Source organism: Varroa destructor, unplaced genomic scaffold (genome assembly GCF_002443255.2).
Source record: "Varroa destructor unplaced genomic scaffold, Vdes_3.0 BEIS01000004.1, whole genome shotgun sequence".
Classification (NCBI taxonomy): Eukaryota; Metazoa; Arthropoda; class Arachnida; order Mesostigmata; family Varroidae; genus Varroa; species Varroa destructor.
The window spans coordinates 6,246,074-6,261,977 of NW_019211457.1; the positions used below are offsets into that span (position 1 = coordinate 6,246,074).

Genomic DNA, 15,904 nt, shown 5'->3' on the forward strand with positions numbered 1-15,904 from the left:
AGATATTCATCCGAACTCACAATTAGAAACTGATTGACCAACGGCAACAGTAAGTAGAATCCCTAACCGCTAGCAGCGGCTGATGTATGACTACTGTGATTATAACGGAGAGATCGAGATAAAATAGAGGCACGCCATTAAACATAACAAATAGTACTGAAGGCACAAAAGAAGTTGAAATCGATGACAATAAGCGAACTTCAGTGTCAAAGAAAAAAAATGCTAAGAAAAGAACAAGAGGATAACTGGGCGATATTGCCTCATTAGAATTCTGGTCGACCTCAACAACTCTTCACTGACCGACCATCGTATCCATGTGCATACGATACAAAGTATTCAGACAATGACAATCAAAACTGCCTTAGACGGCTACACCGTATCTCCTTTGTATTGTCTAGAAACCGGTAAACAGGAAGGGTTTGGTAGAAAACGACTGCCAAACGTGACCACGCCGGTCTGAATTCTGCTTCACGAGAGCAGAACCGGACAAGGTTCTGGAATAGGCTAGTTCGTACTATTGCGTGATTATGTTGCTAACGGGGGCATCATCGTAATAGAGGGGGATTCCTGGGGATGGTGTACCCTATTGGAACAGTCTCTCGTCGCCAGTTCAAGTAATTTCAGCCAGTCAGCCAACAGCATGTGAGCAGACTTGTCTAAGCAACATAAGGACGACAGAAGAACTGCATGGTTTAGAAAATGAATAGTTCTGGAATAATGTTCATCGGTGAAGAAGAAGAAGGTATTGAAATTTGTACTAAAGATGCAGAACTCTTAGAACTAATTACAAAACTCGTAATTTATCAATAATTATCCTCAGCATCACCAACAGCATCATCATCATCATTGTAGTATTATCGATGAAGTTACCACTGTTTTTGGTGATGTTTGAGGTGCTTAAAAGTCGATGTAGACGGTTACGGCGTTATAAAGTGGTAAAGAACAACCTCCTATTACAAGCCTATTAAAGGAATTCGTTAAGTCCAAATTCTGTTTAACGGAGCGATTTAATCTGTCACAGATCGGATTGTTAAAGAAGCCAAACGAAAATCATGTAACAATCACTCGATTATAGAGTAACGGTCACCCAACTACTCTTCCCGTCATTTTATATTATATAGCCTTTTTATATTATTAACTTTATATTATTTATATATTATTACTATATAGCCGTCACCTTCTGAGAGCCCTATACTTAAATAGAGGCAGAATAGATCACTTCGGCCTCCAACTTTATTATCTTAGAATATTATATTTAGTTACGTACAGCGGTTTTGTGGAGTATAAAGGATTGGTAAGAAGAGAACTTGCTGAGCAGGCAGAGACTTTCACATTATGCCGTTTCCGCCGCTCGGCAGCGTCAAAATTGTACGCATCAACTGCTGAGCCTGACACTGACGAAGAATAGAGTATAATCATATTTAGTACAATTGTGTTTTATATTCCGTACTAGACACCTGCATTTTCGAATATTGCAAGTCTCCTTCGAACTGAAGATTTAAATGGCGCTACGGATAAGGTTTGTGGCAGGCAGGACACAATTACAGCAACTATACAGTTACTTCCCGTTCGACCTTTTCTGTTCCATGTCACGGGGCCGCCTATACCGCTGCGCTACTTAGTGTATAGCATACGCCGTGACGATTTTATGTTATTATGAATGCGATACTCGTCCATCGTCCAGCTCCATTATGTTGTGGCTTCCGTAGGTGATCTCCGCTGACGTGAGAACAGTTTAAAGGTCGAGGCAGTAAAATCCATCCCTAATGCAGACTGAAAGATATGCCTTATAAGAGCGCAAGGTAATGAGGGCCCTGCACTCTTTTTTAGTTAACTTAATAATAATTTAGTAATGTGGGCGAATGCATTACACACTGACTGGAGCACCTTCAGCTATCCTCTTAGAATAGCCGAAATGCGCGGCGTACCGTCTTTTCTGACCTCCGTCCCTCTTCCGACCTATATGCTATAAGGGCCCAGAAACTTACACGCATTACATGGAGCTCTGCAGACTCACCTCCGGGTGCGGAACCACAGAGTTCTAATATCATTACGAAGCTTCCCGGCTACACTGGCAGCAATAGCATGTGTTTTACGTTATTGAACACGGTCCATATCATTGCGCGGATAAGAATGCGTCCAATAGTAGCAGGACGATAAGAACAGAGGTGGAAAACACTTAGGGAAGTCCAATGACACGGAAAAGTAGCGACTGAAGCTGCCACCTGCCAAAATAATAAAGAGACAATGTAAAATTATGATGAGCTGTCGCGTAGTGCCTTTTTCACTCCCTGACGTTCCTGGATAGGCAGTTATGAATACTTGACACGCGCGACGCTGGTGATCTTCTTAAGTTAGAGAAACAAGCTGAGTTTACGATCGGCCCATTCGGAGCCTGTGCCCTTTGGGAGTATATGCAATATTTAAAAATGCCTGAGACGAGTTTTATTTATTGTATTGCGATTTTTTGTTGACGTTGTTAGTATCTGCGGTTATCGTCTGGTAGTGGTGTTTTAGTTGTTGTCGTCATATTTTTTTTCAGATTGCACTTCTTTGGGATCGTATTTAAACTGTACGACAAAGTATCAAGCCCTGGCTGTCAGTTGAGTTTAATTGCCCTAACGAAGTAGCTTAATGATAATTTTGAGTTATCGAAAAAAAAAGCGTGTTTATCGCTCGACTGGTTAAACCCATCCATTAACCAATAGATGTTATCCTTTATTAATCCAACCTCACGTAGACGAGACAAATGTCGACGCGGAAGTAAATGACGGCTTCTTGTATCTCGTTGCGCAAACTCACGGAGTGTTTACGCTGACACAGAAAATACCGCTCAGCTTCGTCCAAACATCATTTGAGTGCATCTTTTTTTTTTTTCATTTTTCCTCTTTAACATAAACGATACAATGTATTATTTCGTTCGCAAAGTATCTCAGGCTCGTTCCTAGCTTGGCTGTCATCTATTCCACGTAACAGTATCTCACAATTGTAGCAATCCAAATCGTTAGCGGTATTCTTGTTCTGTAAGGCTCTACCTCATTTGTCGGAAGGGGTCTGAACGCGAAATGAGCAATCATAAAGATCCTATGTACGTCAATTTACTGGCTCATATTGAGACAGTCATTATCATTTTGGCAACATGTTCATATATCCTGTTTGAAATGATCACAGAAACATTATCTTCAGTGGCCACAATGTCAGTGACGCATGCGACGACCCGTTAGAGAACTGCTACGATAGATCTCCCTTGCTGTCAGCTCCGTACGTCAATCAATCAGAATCACCTAAACACAGGGGCAGGCTCAACGGGATATCATCACCGTTGAAAAACTAGCACCGAAATCGAGTGCGATCATCTTGATCGCGTTCTATATCAGTATTGTGCGGTGGAACTACCGCTCTCGCAATTAAGCTGACGTAAACGAATCAAGCTAATCAATACGAAGTTGCTAGAAAACGACTGGTTTTCAGATAGCTAGACTATAGTTTTACTTAATCAGTTAATTAATTAATCAGTCAGGTTGGTATCGTGGCGATCGTGCGAGACTTTACATAGAGCCAAAGAATACATGTCTCAATCTCAGAAAATCGACCTTTTCACAAAGCTCAGATCATTTAATGGAATGACGCGTATCGGAATATCGTGCAGGCCGCTGCTGTGAACTGCTGAAATGGCATAAATAGATTGGAGCTCTCTAAGTTGTATTATTCCTTACTGACTCAATCTGTAATCGAAGAGTACGGATCGTAGCGAAAAACGTTCAGCTTAATAGCGATCCGTTTTATCAGTTGATATACAGGATGAACACATACAAACATATGCCAGCAGTGTCTCTGCTTCGCAACGTAGTCTATAGACGTGGCATCAATATCGTAATGAACATAATTTTCAGTTTCCGATTCTCCCATACCTTCGTGAATGGTTTGAACTCTATATATAGTACTGATTGCGCATCATATCGAGAGATTTTTCAAATCATTTGAGGGTATAAAGAACGCAAACGTTGTTTCACGCTGTTCTTTCGGACCTCCATGCTTTGAATTTTACGTCCGCTATTAGTGTCAGAGGTTCAATCACACAGACGGCTAGTTGTCTCCCAGCACAAAACGAAGTCTGCGTGTCTCTGCCTAGGTTAGAGCCTAGACTACAACGTGTCCCTAACGCTGGAGGACAATTACGTTACCCACTAAGCTATCACGAAGATGGGTCTAGCCCTTCTTTACATAGCTCCTTCTTCCAGCGCATTAATAGTTATGAAACCCCACAAATGACGTACAACCCTCGAATTGGGACTCCGAACTGAGTTGAAGAGACAACTGAATGAAAAAGGTAACCATTAAGGTCTGCTGTTACTGATCATCATTTGCTATCTTCGGGTTGATCGTGCGTTAGGCGCGATAACGACTATACAACCGGCAGCTGTTTGTTCCTGTAGTCGCTTACTTAACAGAAGAGGAAACGACAGTAGTAGAACATGAACTTCAACTTCTGCATGGTAACCATGGCTAATAGTACAATATTGAATTGTTCCAATGAAGAACATCGTATGTCATGTACGCTGTTATGGCGTGTTCAACGCCATTTTCTGTTACCAGACCTTAATAGAAAGGGTCAAGCGCGGCTTATTGGAAAACGTCCCTGTGTCAACAAAAATATTGCTTCCGGAAAAAGCATTCCGTCGAAATCGGGAGTTGGTTAAGCACCTGATAACTTTTTAGTTGTCGAACGTGTTAGAAGACATACAGAAACTGGCATATATATGTAAATTAGTTAAAGAGCAACTAATTCATTTCATTATATTGGTTCATTGCTTTCACAATATCGCACCTCCTTTGGCTATAGATGATTATGGACGCTGCCGCAGGAGATGAATAATAGGATAATTAATCATCGGCTTCATATGAAATCACTTAGCTTCATCATTACAGAACGACAGTCTTATGTATCTAGAATTCAGTTCTCAGAAATAAATATATATATCAAAATTCACCGTGTTCCACAAAAGGTTCACACTCCTGTTTATTTTAACGTAGGTGTTGTTGCTATCATCTGGAAAACTACTATTAATTCTGTTACCACGCCCGACAATTTCAATGTATAGTCTTCTGTAAAAAAACAGAAATGAGAAGGACATTATAAACCTACTAAAGACTAGCTATTTATCTAGATAAAACGTTGACACTATGATAAAATATTTAAGCATGTTCAAACATCTTGTATTTGAATCGATCAGCTTAGGCCAAAGCTCTGTTATTGTCCAACTGTGAGATTAGCAGTAACTACATAAATGCATATGGTATTGGAAGACATTATTATAGACGTTCAAATATTAAATCGTTGTGCCAATCAAGAATCAGCTAAAAAGATTTCGTGCATTATATCGTCCAATATTGAAGCCATCAAACGGCTGACTTGTACTAGCAAATTAAATGTATCTATATTAGACCATCACGTGTCCGTAAGCTTAGCATGCAAACACACCATTACTCACTACGCTATCACAGTGACAATGCAAAGCCACCTAAAGCCAATGCAACAGCAGTGACAAAAACAGCAGTAATAATCATTCCATAGCAACATTAACGTTCCTAAAATTTCATGGTTTTTTGAAAAAGCGCGCGCAAAAAATATAGAACTAGTGGCGTCCTCTTCAAAATGCGAATCACAACAATGACGTAAATAAATTTTCTCAAAAGTTTACACCTCCAATGACCAGCCGCCGTCACCAACAGTCATTAGGCGAAAGCTTTAACGCAGTCGTTGTGTATCGTTGTGCTATGAGCAGGTGGAATATATTTTATGCGTGGATGATCGCTGAAAAATACCTATAAAAAAAGTTATTCTTTCATTAGTTCTGGGCCTATCGGGTACTTGGGATCAGCAATTAAGAAAGATTCGCAAGCAAAAGACTAGCAGGAGTTAGCAACGGTGTGGTGATTGCCTTATCGTCCTTACGATGAAATCTGCAGAGTTCTGCGGCCGCGGAGGTTCGATTCACCCGAATGAACACGATGGCTGGAAGCCGGCTGACTACTCCTACAACGGTGCGATATAGACATGCGAATATTCGGTGGATGGCAATGAATCACTACAAGAGATTTGTGCGGGCAAATGGACAAGTAGATAGAAAGACGGAAAATTCAGTAAGCTACCGTAAATTAAATATCTGTCCGGAAAATCTGACGTCGATTAAACCGGACACACGATATGGATTCGCTGTTTACTTTTATTTTTAGTAGGTCGTTGTTTATAAATAGAATTGTGTGCACAAGCCCTGTTGTTGATATTGACCTCAACTGGCTTTGTATATGCAGTTAGTTATCTAACATTCAGGGCTGTTGAGATACACACGGGTCAGAAATTAATTGCAATTTCGTAATCTTTTATTTGATAAACTTTCAAAAGGCAGGACTTTGTGGGATGGCTAAGTGTTCTTTTTTCGCATTTCACCTAATATTTGTTAAACGATAGAAAAGCAGAATAATCATTTTGTTTGCTACCAAAATTTTATCTTCCCCAAGAGTGAAAGAACTATATTATTTTAGGGCAAACTGCCTTCCATAAAAGTCATTGCACCGAGAAATGTTATATGATCATCTTGAGTGCTATATGGGCCACGGTATATGAACCGAGATGCTGTCGATGCGAGTTTTACAAAAGTATTAGCTAAAAGCAAACGGCCTCAGAGTATAGCCTGCTTATGCGTTTCGTAAAAATGCGTCTGCGTATATATATCAAATAGAACTAAGTTTTCGTATTTACTTCGTTTATACGCAAGGTTTTGACGGCTTTATTGGCATAACGTATCGCTTAAACAAAACAACATTGTCAATATATACACCCAATTACGGATAATCATTATTATAAATTACTACTAGATATAATTATACAAAAATCATGCATATCACGACAGTTGTACAGACTTCGATATCGTGAAGTTGGCTTTGAAAACTATGCACACATTGTTATCGTTTCTAAACTCACTTCTGGAACAAATGCAGCTTGTAGATTTGCCAATACCTAAATCAATCGTAAATTTTCTTTGTATTGCGCAGCAGGATTCCATGTGGATCTACAATAGACGAGCTATTGTCTTTGACCTGTCTAACCTGGCTATATTTGATTCTAAAGCATCCACTTCTCCAGCCATAATTACAGGCCTTTCTAGAAAGAAAAGCATTTTCTTATAGTTCCATTGAACTTCGATTTTTTTTTTTCACAAAGTTATTAGTGGCCTACATACTATACAGCCCCACGTTTTCTTTTTTTCTTCTTAGTACTACCAGTCTTTTACCGCATACGAGCAGGTCACCGTAGTCACCTAACTTTAAATATATCATCGAGGACTTGACTCGTCACCATTACGAATCTACCCGGACTGGGTCTGACTGAACTTCTATGGGGTCTCCCCAAAAAATAATGAGATGGCGCGGCCATCATGCAAGCAATTACTAAGCTTAATAGTATTACCTTATCTTCCTAACTCCTCATTTTAGCTTCATCGTTCATTTTCCTTGTCATTGATATACGGTAATTACTTTTACCAAAGCTAAGATTTGAGCTAGCGTGGTCGCATGCTTATTAATTACGTTTATTACGGCGACACGCTCAAAAAGGTGCGTATTAGCCAACTGGATTACCTGGATAGCCAACTGAATGATATGGGCCACCGACACGGATATTTTCAACTTATTGATGCTTTAGACGTACAGTAAATAAACATGTAAATCAAGAGATAATATACCATAGACTTCATTTTGAAAGCGAGAGTGAATTTTCAGTTGATGCGGATGATGCTTCAATTGTAAGCCTGGCTTTCCACAACAGTCAACGCCGAATCATCTTTCAATCGTGTTTTTTTCTAAACCTACGCTTGCTTCACTCTGTATATATATATATATATATATATATATACATTTTTGCATTGAGTTATTTCTGACAGCCAGGTCTGTGCAATATAACCATCATTCATCTCGATTACATCTTCAATTTGAAACCTTTTTCAGTCAATTAATAAGTAACCTTGTGATAATATTCGTCATATATATGTGGCTATAAATTATAGAGATAATAATGTATATGGCTATAAATTCGTTAAAGTATCAGTTAAACACGCTGTATACGAGAGGTTATAACGGGATTAAATTTTAGGCTGGTAGTAGGCCAACAATCCAAATGCAAAATGGCGCGAGAAGTCTTAAGAAGACTAGTTTTTGAAACGTGTATTGACGATTCAATTGGCAATTGAAATTCTCCTCTCTAAAGCGGCCGTTAATTTCTGTGTCAAAAATACAGGTACATCAGACTTGCCCTTTTAAGCTTTTTTGATAAGTTTTTAAACTGTTTAAATACGTACCCTATCGGTTACCTTGCAGTTTATTTCATGAAAACCTTCTTCGTATTTTTTAGAAGCCGCATAAAAAGTGGCAACAGCATATACCGTCACTTTGGAACAAAAAGTACATTTTTGCTTTGTTGATGCTTCCCTAGCGCGAAGAAAATTGATAATAGCTAATTTTCGCAAAAACGACTCACCGCTTTTTACTATGACGAGTTTGCTGCTTGATTCTAGAAAAAAAAAACTGGCTTTCTTCCAGTATTAAGGTTGGCAGACGAACGCAAACCCGCCAAAATTTATTTAAATTTGAATGGCTTATACATTCTTTGCTGACTCATTTTAGTTGGCGTATCATTTCGCAGCCACATGCAGATGAGTAATTCTATACTCACGGCATGACCATAGCAAATTGCAGCCGATTCAACACACGGACAGATATCCCTCCATCAGCACAGTTTATACATTACTGTTTCCTTTCGATTTCACACACTAAAGAGGTATGGCATCAGAGATTTCGTTGTGAAAACAGCTAGCCGACACACAATACAGGGCTATATCAGATGCAGTTGCTGAAAACGATGGTTAATTGACCTGACGCACGTGACGAGATTCACCGTGTTGTAGCTACTGCTTCTGCGAAAGCAACAATACGGGATCTTTACCGTAACGCCGTGTGCATGGAGCGGGAGAGGGGGGGGGGGTCTACACTGAGGGTCTACTCATATTATCCTTAGCACAATAATTATAATTACTAGCAGAAGTAACGCTATTCGCTGCATTTGAGCACGTGCCTAACAGATTCTCTCGTCTGCAACGGCGGGTAGAGATTTATTGCTAGCATTGTTATTGCAGCAAATGCTGTCGTTTACTTCGTCGCGACAGGACAGCTCGGTTGCTTTTAGTGCGCCTGACACCGTCAGCCCAAATCTCCGTATGATTAACGAGCCAATTAGCGAGCACAGACGATTTAAGCATCTTAGGCGAAGCGCAACTGGCGCTGCAGCTGCAGCCGTTTTAGCGGTGGTGGAAAGTTGATCAGTCCGCGAACAAATGAAAAAGGAACCGCTCGTTTATATCCAGGTCTGATAAGCATACTGCGTAGTTTTTATGACTAAGGGGATGGGGCTTCTCGGAGCAGCATGTCACAGCATATGTAACCCCAAGTTCACGACAAAGTCCACCAGGCCACATTGACAAAGGCGACAAGACGCTACAAAGGGGTCGTGTTGAGCTAGGATAGGACGAACCGCGAAACGCTACAGAACTCTGTTCTGGTATGGCCAGATTGGCATTTTCAGTGTCCCCTACAAGGTCAGGAAACACATTCAACCGTTAGACGAAAGCTGTGCCGTCATCGCAATTGTCAACAGACGAAAATCCGCTGGCTTTTCTGTGTTCTTTCTCCATCCGTCAGTCACCTACCTGATAAGGCTCCATCTGTCAAAGAACGGATGTCAAATTAGTATTTGATAGCAGTGCGTGAATATCATAACGGCAGGCTTTGACAGCGTCAGATGCCACCACCAATAGGTAACGAACTGCTTCTCTAATATAGTCAAAAAGGGGCTAAAACAGCTGAAAAATAGTATGGCTCCGAGTGGTGGCATACATAATTGAGCTCATTGTTATATTTATCTTTTAAGAAGACAGTTTTCTAAATGAACTGTACTTTGGGCTTTGACACGTGCATACAAAATTATACAATGGGTATAGTACATTGTAGGACTAAATTTTTTCATATTTGAATCCTAAGTTCCTTTCCAATGAAAATATGGCATTATAAAGTCTAACCTGAAGGCTTCTCTGAGTGTGTGTGTGTGTGTGTGTGTGTAGCCTAGCGTACCAACTATGCGGATGCTGCAAGCGATCTATCGCGCACGGGAACAAAATTTAATAATTTTACTTCTGTTCATTTTAAAAAGGCTATTACTATCCAAACTCGATAACCCTACAGGGATATGAAAACAAACAAATCCATTTAAGTGTGTGCACAAGTCAGTTCGTTAATTCTGATGGGTTTAGCCCAACCAGACTTTTGCAAGGCACTATTAGAGACTTGATTGCGCTAACATTGATATGTTTGTAAGAAGTATATGTAAAGGACTATAACTATATTAATTTTAACGTTATAATTATGTGGTCATAATTGTGTTTTACAGGTATTATATACAACTTACCTAACGAGAGGTCTTAATAGAAACATATACATCAGTGTGGCACTGTGATTTCAGCTTAGGTTGACCTTTGGGTGGGAAAGCGGTCAGTTTCCGTCATCATATCGATAGGGGGTGAACGAATTAAGTTGCAACACTGGAACATAAGTGACAACAGTGTTCTCCCGAGAAAATTTACCCACAGTCATTTAGAACGCTGTTACATATAAGTATCATTTAACACTGCTACTAATGGCAGCAAAGCGACGCAAAACAGTAACTTCGTTCCTATATTTTTTGTACGGGTCGTCTCACCGATTTCGTGTCCAGCGAAATTTCACTGGCTTCACCCGTTTATTATTCAATTGTGAGTGAGGACTCATCCCATTGCCAGCACAAGGTAACAAACCGCTAGCGGTAAAATAACGGTGTCTACAAAACGACCCTCATCACGGTGTTACAACTGGGAATTTGGTTACACCTCATACAACTGACAGCATTTAGTTGGCGAGTTGGAAAATACACAGCGAGCTGGACAAGGCCTGGTGGCATCGGACAGTAGTTCTTTACTGTAAGTCCTACTTTTCTTCCATTTGTCTCTGCATAGACCCTTCTTCACTTTAGCCCCAAGAGCCAGCCCCACGATTGGCGGGTTTTTTTATACTCTTTCGACGGCGCTGTTATCGCCGAAAACCTGTTGCAGAATTAACGTGAACACCAATCGTAATAGCAACCAGACTATGTAGGATATAATGCCGTATTTTATTACCTGTTCATAAGCATTGAAATCGGTGCGTAAGATTAGTATGAACATATCTACGCACCAGCGGTCTGCAGTGTACTGGCGCACAGCGGCTGAGTAAACTTGGTATGGGACAAATTCGTATGTGTGTGCAGTTACAGAATCTACATACTGATAATTAATTGTAGTAAAAAAAATAATAGCCTTATACGGATCATGTTGAAGCTGTAGGATCACTTGCGAGATAGTTCGCATACCTCTTCTTACGGACTCTGACGTTCGACAGAATATCACCTTGTCAGGCATCTTTGAAAAATCACCATATGGGAATAGTTAGGACATGGGCTAGTTGACAAGAATTGTTCCAACGGGCTATAACATGAAATTCCCTTTTCAATTGTATGTCTATTTAAAGTTAAAGAGAAGATAATTCTTTCTTATCTTTTAAATCTGGTTTGTTTTGGTTAAATCATTTACCAGCAACACCAATCGCTCTACTCAGGAATACTTAACGCTCCAGCATAAGTTCTGCTTTTGCACCTTCTCAACGTGCACTAATTACTGCGCTATTTAGCTGAAAAAATATTTCAGCTTTTACGTCTATCAAGCATTGTTTCATTATTGGTTAAACATTGTTTCAGAACACCGCCGGCTTTTTGCTTCCCAAAGGGAACCATTTGTTTGAACCAGGAATTCCACCCTACACGTCCCTAGGTTTAGCTGTCGTGTTAGCAAATGCGTAACCATTGCAATATCATTCGAAAACCGAGTTAAGGCTTCCCATTCGCTTATCTTTGGGCGTCAAAGGTGCTTCGACAAAGGGCCCCAGTCCAGCACTAGGCACTGCTACTGAGGTGCCCGCTCAGAATGTACTCACTTACTTGCATCATGCTGACATGTCGTCTGACCTTAGCGGTCCTTCTGCGTTTCCGATAGAGCCATAGTCCGTAGAGTGTGGCAAGTATCGCCACGGCGCATATTCCGCTAAGAATGAGTCCCACCCAGGGGCCCATGCAAGAAACCGTGTCTCGTAGCCACGAGCCCACGTCGCCCGCAGGCGCCGGCGATATCCAGTGAGGTTCTTGAAAGAGTAAGGAAGATGTTGAAGCAGCTATAATCGGTACATCGACCCGTTTAGTGTTGAAGTAGGGCAGCAGCGCTAAAAACAAAAAGCAAAGCATGTCACATACGATTGCATGCGACAAAAATAGGGGCAAGCCAAAATGATTGCTGGTTCAAATCCCGCTATTGACGTTTTATGTTATACAATATAATCATTCAAATCTTAACGTTTCCCGGTGGTCACCAAATGCTTTATATATACAAATCAATAGAACAATAGCATGTAACCTTGTTATTTAATAAACAACGACCAATTTCATTGAAATTGCATCTCATTTTTGTGGATATTAAATGAATACGCATTTATCAAGGCAGAACTTAGGCGAAAATGAACAGCCTTAACCTAACCTTTTGCACCTTAGTGATGGCTCAGCGATTTCTTATTGCATGAATTAAACTATGTAGAACTACGTGAACCTACATCAGATAGGTAACCAGTCTCGAACTGAGTTACTTTTGAAGAGTAACAATTGCTGTTTCGTATACGTGTCTTCTGTTTGAAACCGATTATCAAATAATTCTACCTAATACACCTATCCAAAATTATTGCATGGTAGAAAAAAGTGTCGACAGTTTTTTAAGCCAAAATTGCAACAAATATTTTTCACATTTCAAAACAATATTTCTAGCCTAAGTAAGCACCGTTTTTCTCGACAAAACCATAATCTCGTCACTGCATAATTTCTATGTTTTTTGGGCAAAAAATTATAACGAATGCATCTTGCAAGCCTCTTATTAAAAAAAAAATAACGCATCAAAATTTCCATTTAGGTTTGTTACTTAGTTAAAGATATACGTGCTATGGCATTTTTATGATGGAAGACGACGCCTTTTCTGTTCTTTAGTTCTGGTCGATTTTTTCAATGGCTTGTTTGGCAAAAATTGGAATCAATCGGCAGCCCAATATGGCCCATATTACTCGAGATACGTGACTTTAATGCCATGTAGCTAGAAAACCCGTCGATACTTGTTTGACTACCTAACATTCTTGAAAAGCTCAGGCAAATCTGTTAGAGTCCCTTATTTAACTAACAAGAGATATATCAAATATATATTGTGTACAATATTGGGCATAAAAACACATAACCCTAATAACTGCATATTCAGGTGGCTAGCAGGTGCCGCTCATTCATCATTATCATACATGTACATTGTACGACAAAATTTCACGACAAGACTATGCCGCCTAGCATTTGCTCTTTATTACATTACATATTGAATTTATTACTATGTACAGATGGGAATGAATAAAACAAACACGGTTCGATATATTTAAGATTGTCGTTTTTCTGTTCGGCCAAAACTGTTCGTTTCTCTTAAAAGGAGATGCTACAGTCATTCTCTACGGATAACTTCGATTCTACTCTACGACCACCGTATCGGTATACCTGGCCAACCTATCTACGCTCAAACAGTTCTCATTACGCAACAACGTTTACTCAGAAACACGGTTTCCTATCCGATTCTGAATCATTGAAGTATCATGCACTCGTATGAGGAAGCGCAGGCACGAAAGAACTATATGGGATGAAATTAGCGATAGCATCAGCTACTTAAAGGCATAAGGTCTTCGATTTTTATCTAGCTGGGCCTATGCAAATTGCTACAGTGTTGTACTTGCAAATTCGTAAAAAAAAAAAAAAAAACTATTAATGTTATTGTCGCTGTGTTTTGTTTAAATAAAGCGAAAAATGTTTCGAGCTATAAGTCCAGCGCTACAGTTTTGGTTAGACGTCCCTGATTCAAGCTGCCGGCGGACTCTTCCGGGACGGCGAAATAAACCGTATGACTATTTTCGTCAATTCATTCATTCATTGCTGAATGTAAAGCTTAGCAAACGAAAGCGTTACCGGTGCAACGGCAAGAGGACATTTTGAACAGCATTTTGGTCCGGGTAAGCCTACAAGGATAAAATAAATAGTCGATGCTAGATGGAATTGCATCTGTGTTTTTTTATAGAGGCCTAGGCTAGAGCTGCCTCCTATGGAAAACCATTAAAAAAAAATTATCTTTGAACTAGTGAAGATCTTCTGAAGATCTGTCAAATCCGAAAATAGCTAAAAGTCGACTTAATAATTGGTACATGGCGATTTATCCCTTACCATATTCAAAGATTAAATAAAATACTTCATCTACGGTCTGGGCTAACGAGGATTGTAATGCTTAAATATAATCAACTGCAATACAATTAACGTTGACTTGTCAGGAAGGCGTTTACATTCGTTCGTTGAACTTCCCAGAATCATTTACTTACAGCATAACTTATGCCGCTATATGAGCTCTTCAGGCATCAACTCAAGTGTGTTCATCAAGATAACACTGATATCTTCCTTTACTATTTCATTTATAATTATATTTATAGATAACACAAGATAATTTTTCTAAAAAATTTGTTTCGACAATTTTGATTCCAACTCAGTAAAAGTCAGCTACATATAGCTACTTCGTTCAAAAACACACAACGCGCTGTATTTAAAAAATTGCGGGAAAAAAACTTAAAATTCCCTATGCATTCGCAAGTAAAATAGTAATATGTATACGAATGGAAGCAAATTTTTTTAATCTTATAGCGGCAATCATACAAGAAACCTGTAACAGAAATAGTCGCATGCAACACTACGAGCTATTTGGCGGGATATTATTTGCATCCCAGATACATATGGTACGGGTCTGAAACGTAACTAATTTGTCATGAATTGCGATTGTCACCAAAAACGTAAAGCTCATAAATTTGTCGGAATATCTCGTCTAGACATAAGAAATCAGTACTCAAATACGACGGACCCCTGCATCGATCAAGTACGTCCGTTTCATTTATACAGTAAAATTAAAATATTTTATATAAATCTATCCATGTCAGATTATTCAGATGAATGACCTGGGCTCTCCATTTATACAATAGCTATTTAATAGGATCGGGATGTGACTAGATATAGCCGCTTTATCCACAACATTTTATTGGAACTCTCTTTGTTTGAATGAAACTTGCTAACAACAAAAAGAAAAACCCCACTGTTCCTGGAAAAAAATAGCTGAATTAGACACAAGTTTTAGACTCTACCAAGCGAAACATCTTAAAAGCATGACCCAACTAAGTGAAAGGTATTTTGTAAATTTGTGTGTAACTTCAAATAAGCCGAATAAGATCTATTATGTTATGATTGGTGTCAACATCTATTTAACCGTTGTAGCGAGTCATACGGCCTTAACCTGTCACATAGAGGGAATCGCAACTTTTCACAGATATATTGCAGGACGTTTTACTTCTGCTAATCCGCTATCCTTCCTAGTTTCCTCGCAAAATCACTTATATAAAAATGTTTCTTGGGCAGGTCAACCTTTGGCTTAAAGAAGCCAACGAGGGGTCGCTGCTTCGAGTCCTGTCAACGCCATATACTACACGACAGTTAAGAATAAATACAGAACTGAAGAAACAAACATTTTTCGTTTTCTATCTAGGGATGCCTCGAAACTAGCTTTAGAAATGTTTTCTTTTGACTTATTTCTCCGTATTTGAATAGGGATCCGGTAAAATAAGGGCGAATATA

At 39.4% G+C, this 15,904-nt stretch overlaps 1 protein-coding gene across 9 annotated transcripts in view; it reads right to left on the bottom strand.

Moving 5' to 3' along the window:
- LOC111248707 (uncharacterized) overlaps positions 1 to 15,904 on the bottom strand; it is a 47,859-nt gene that overhangs the window by 26,228 nt on the left and 5,727 nt on the right. For 6 of the 9 annotated variants that reach the window (XR_015327448.1, XM_022801512.2, XM_086988664.1 and 3 more), the window contains one exon: positions 12,116 to 12,393. Coding sequence is in view for 8 of the 9 variants with exons in the window: in XM_022801512.2 (XP_022657247.1) it covers positions 12,116 to 12,393 (278 nt within the window). In the remaining variant the exon portion in view is untranslated. The remainder of the gene's footprint in view (positions 1 to 12,115; positions 12,394 to 15,904) is intronic. The other 3 variants (XM_086988666.1, XM_086988667.1, XM_086988665.1) reach the window with 1 other exon arrangement.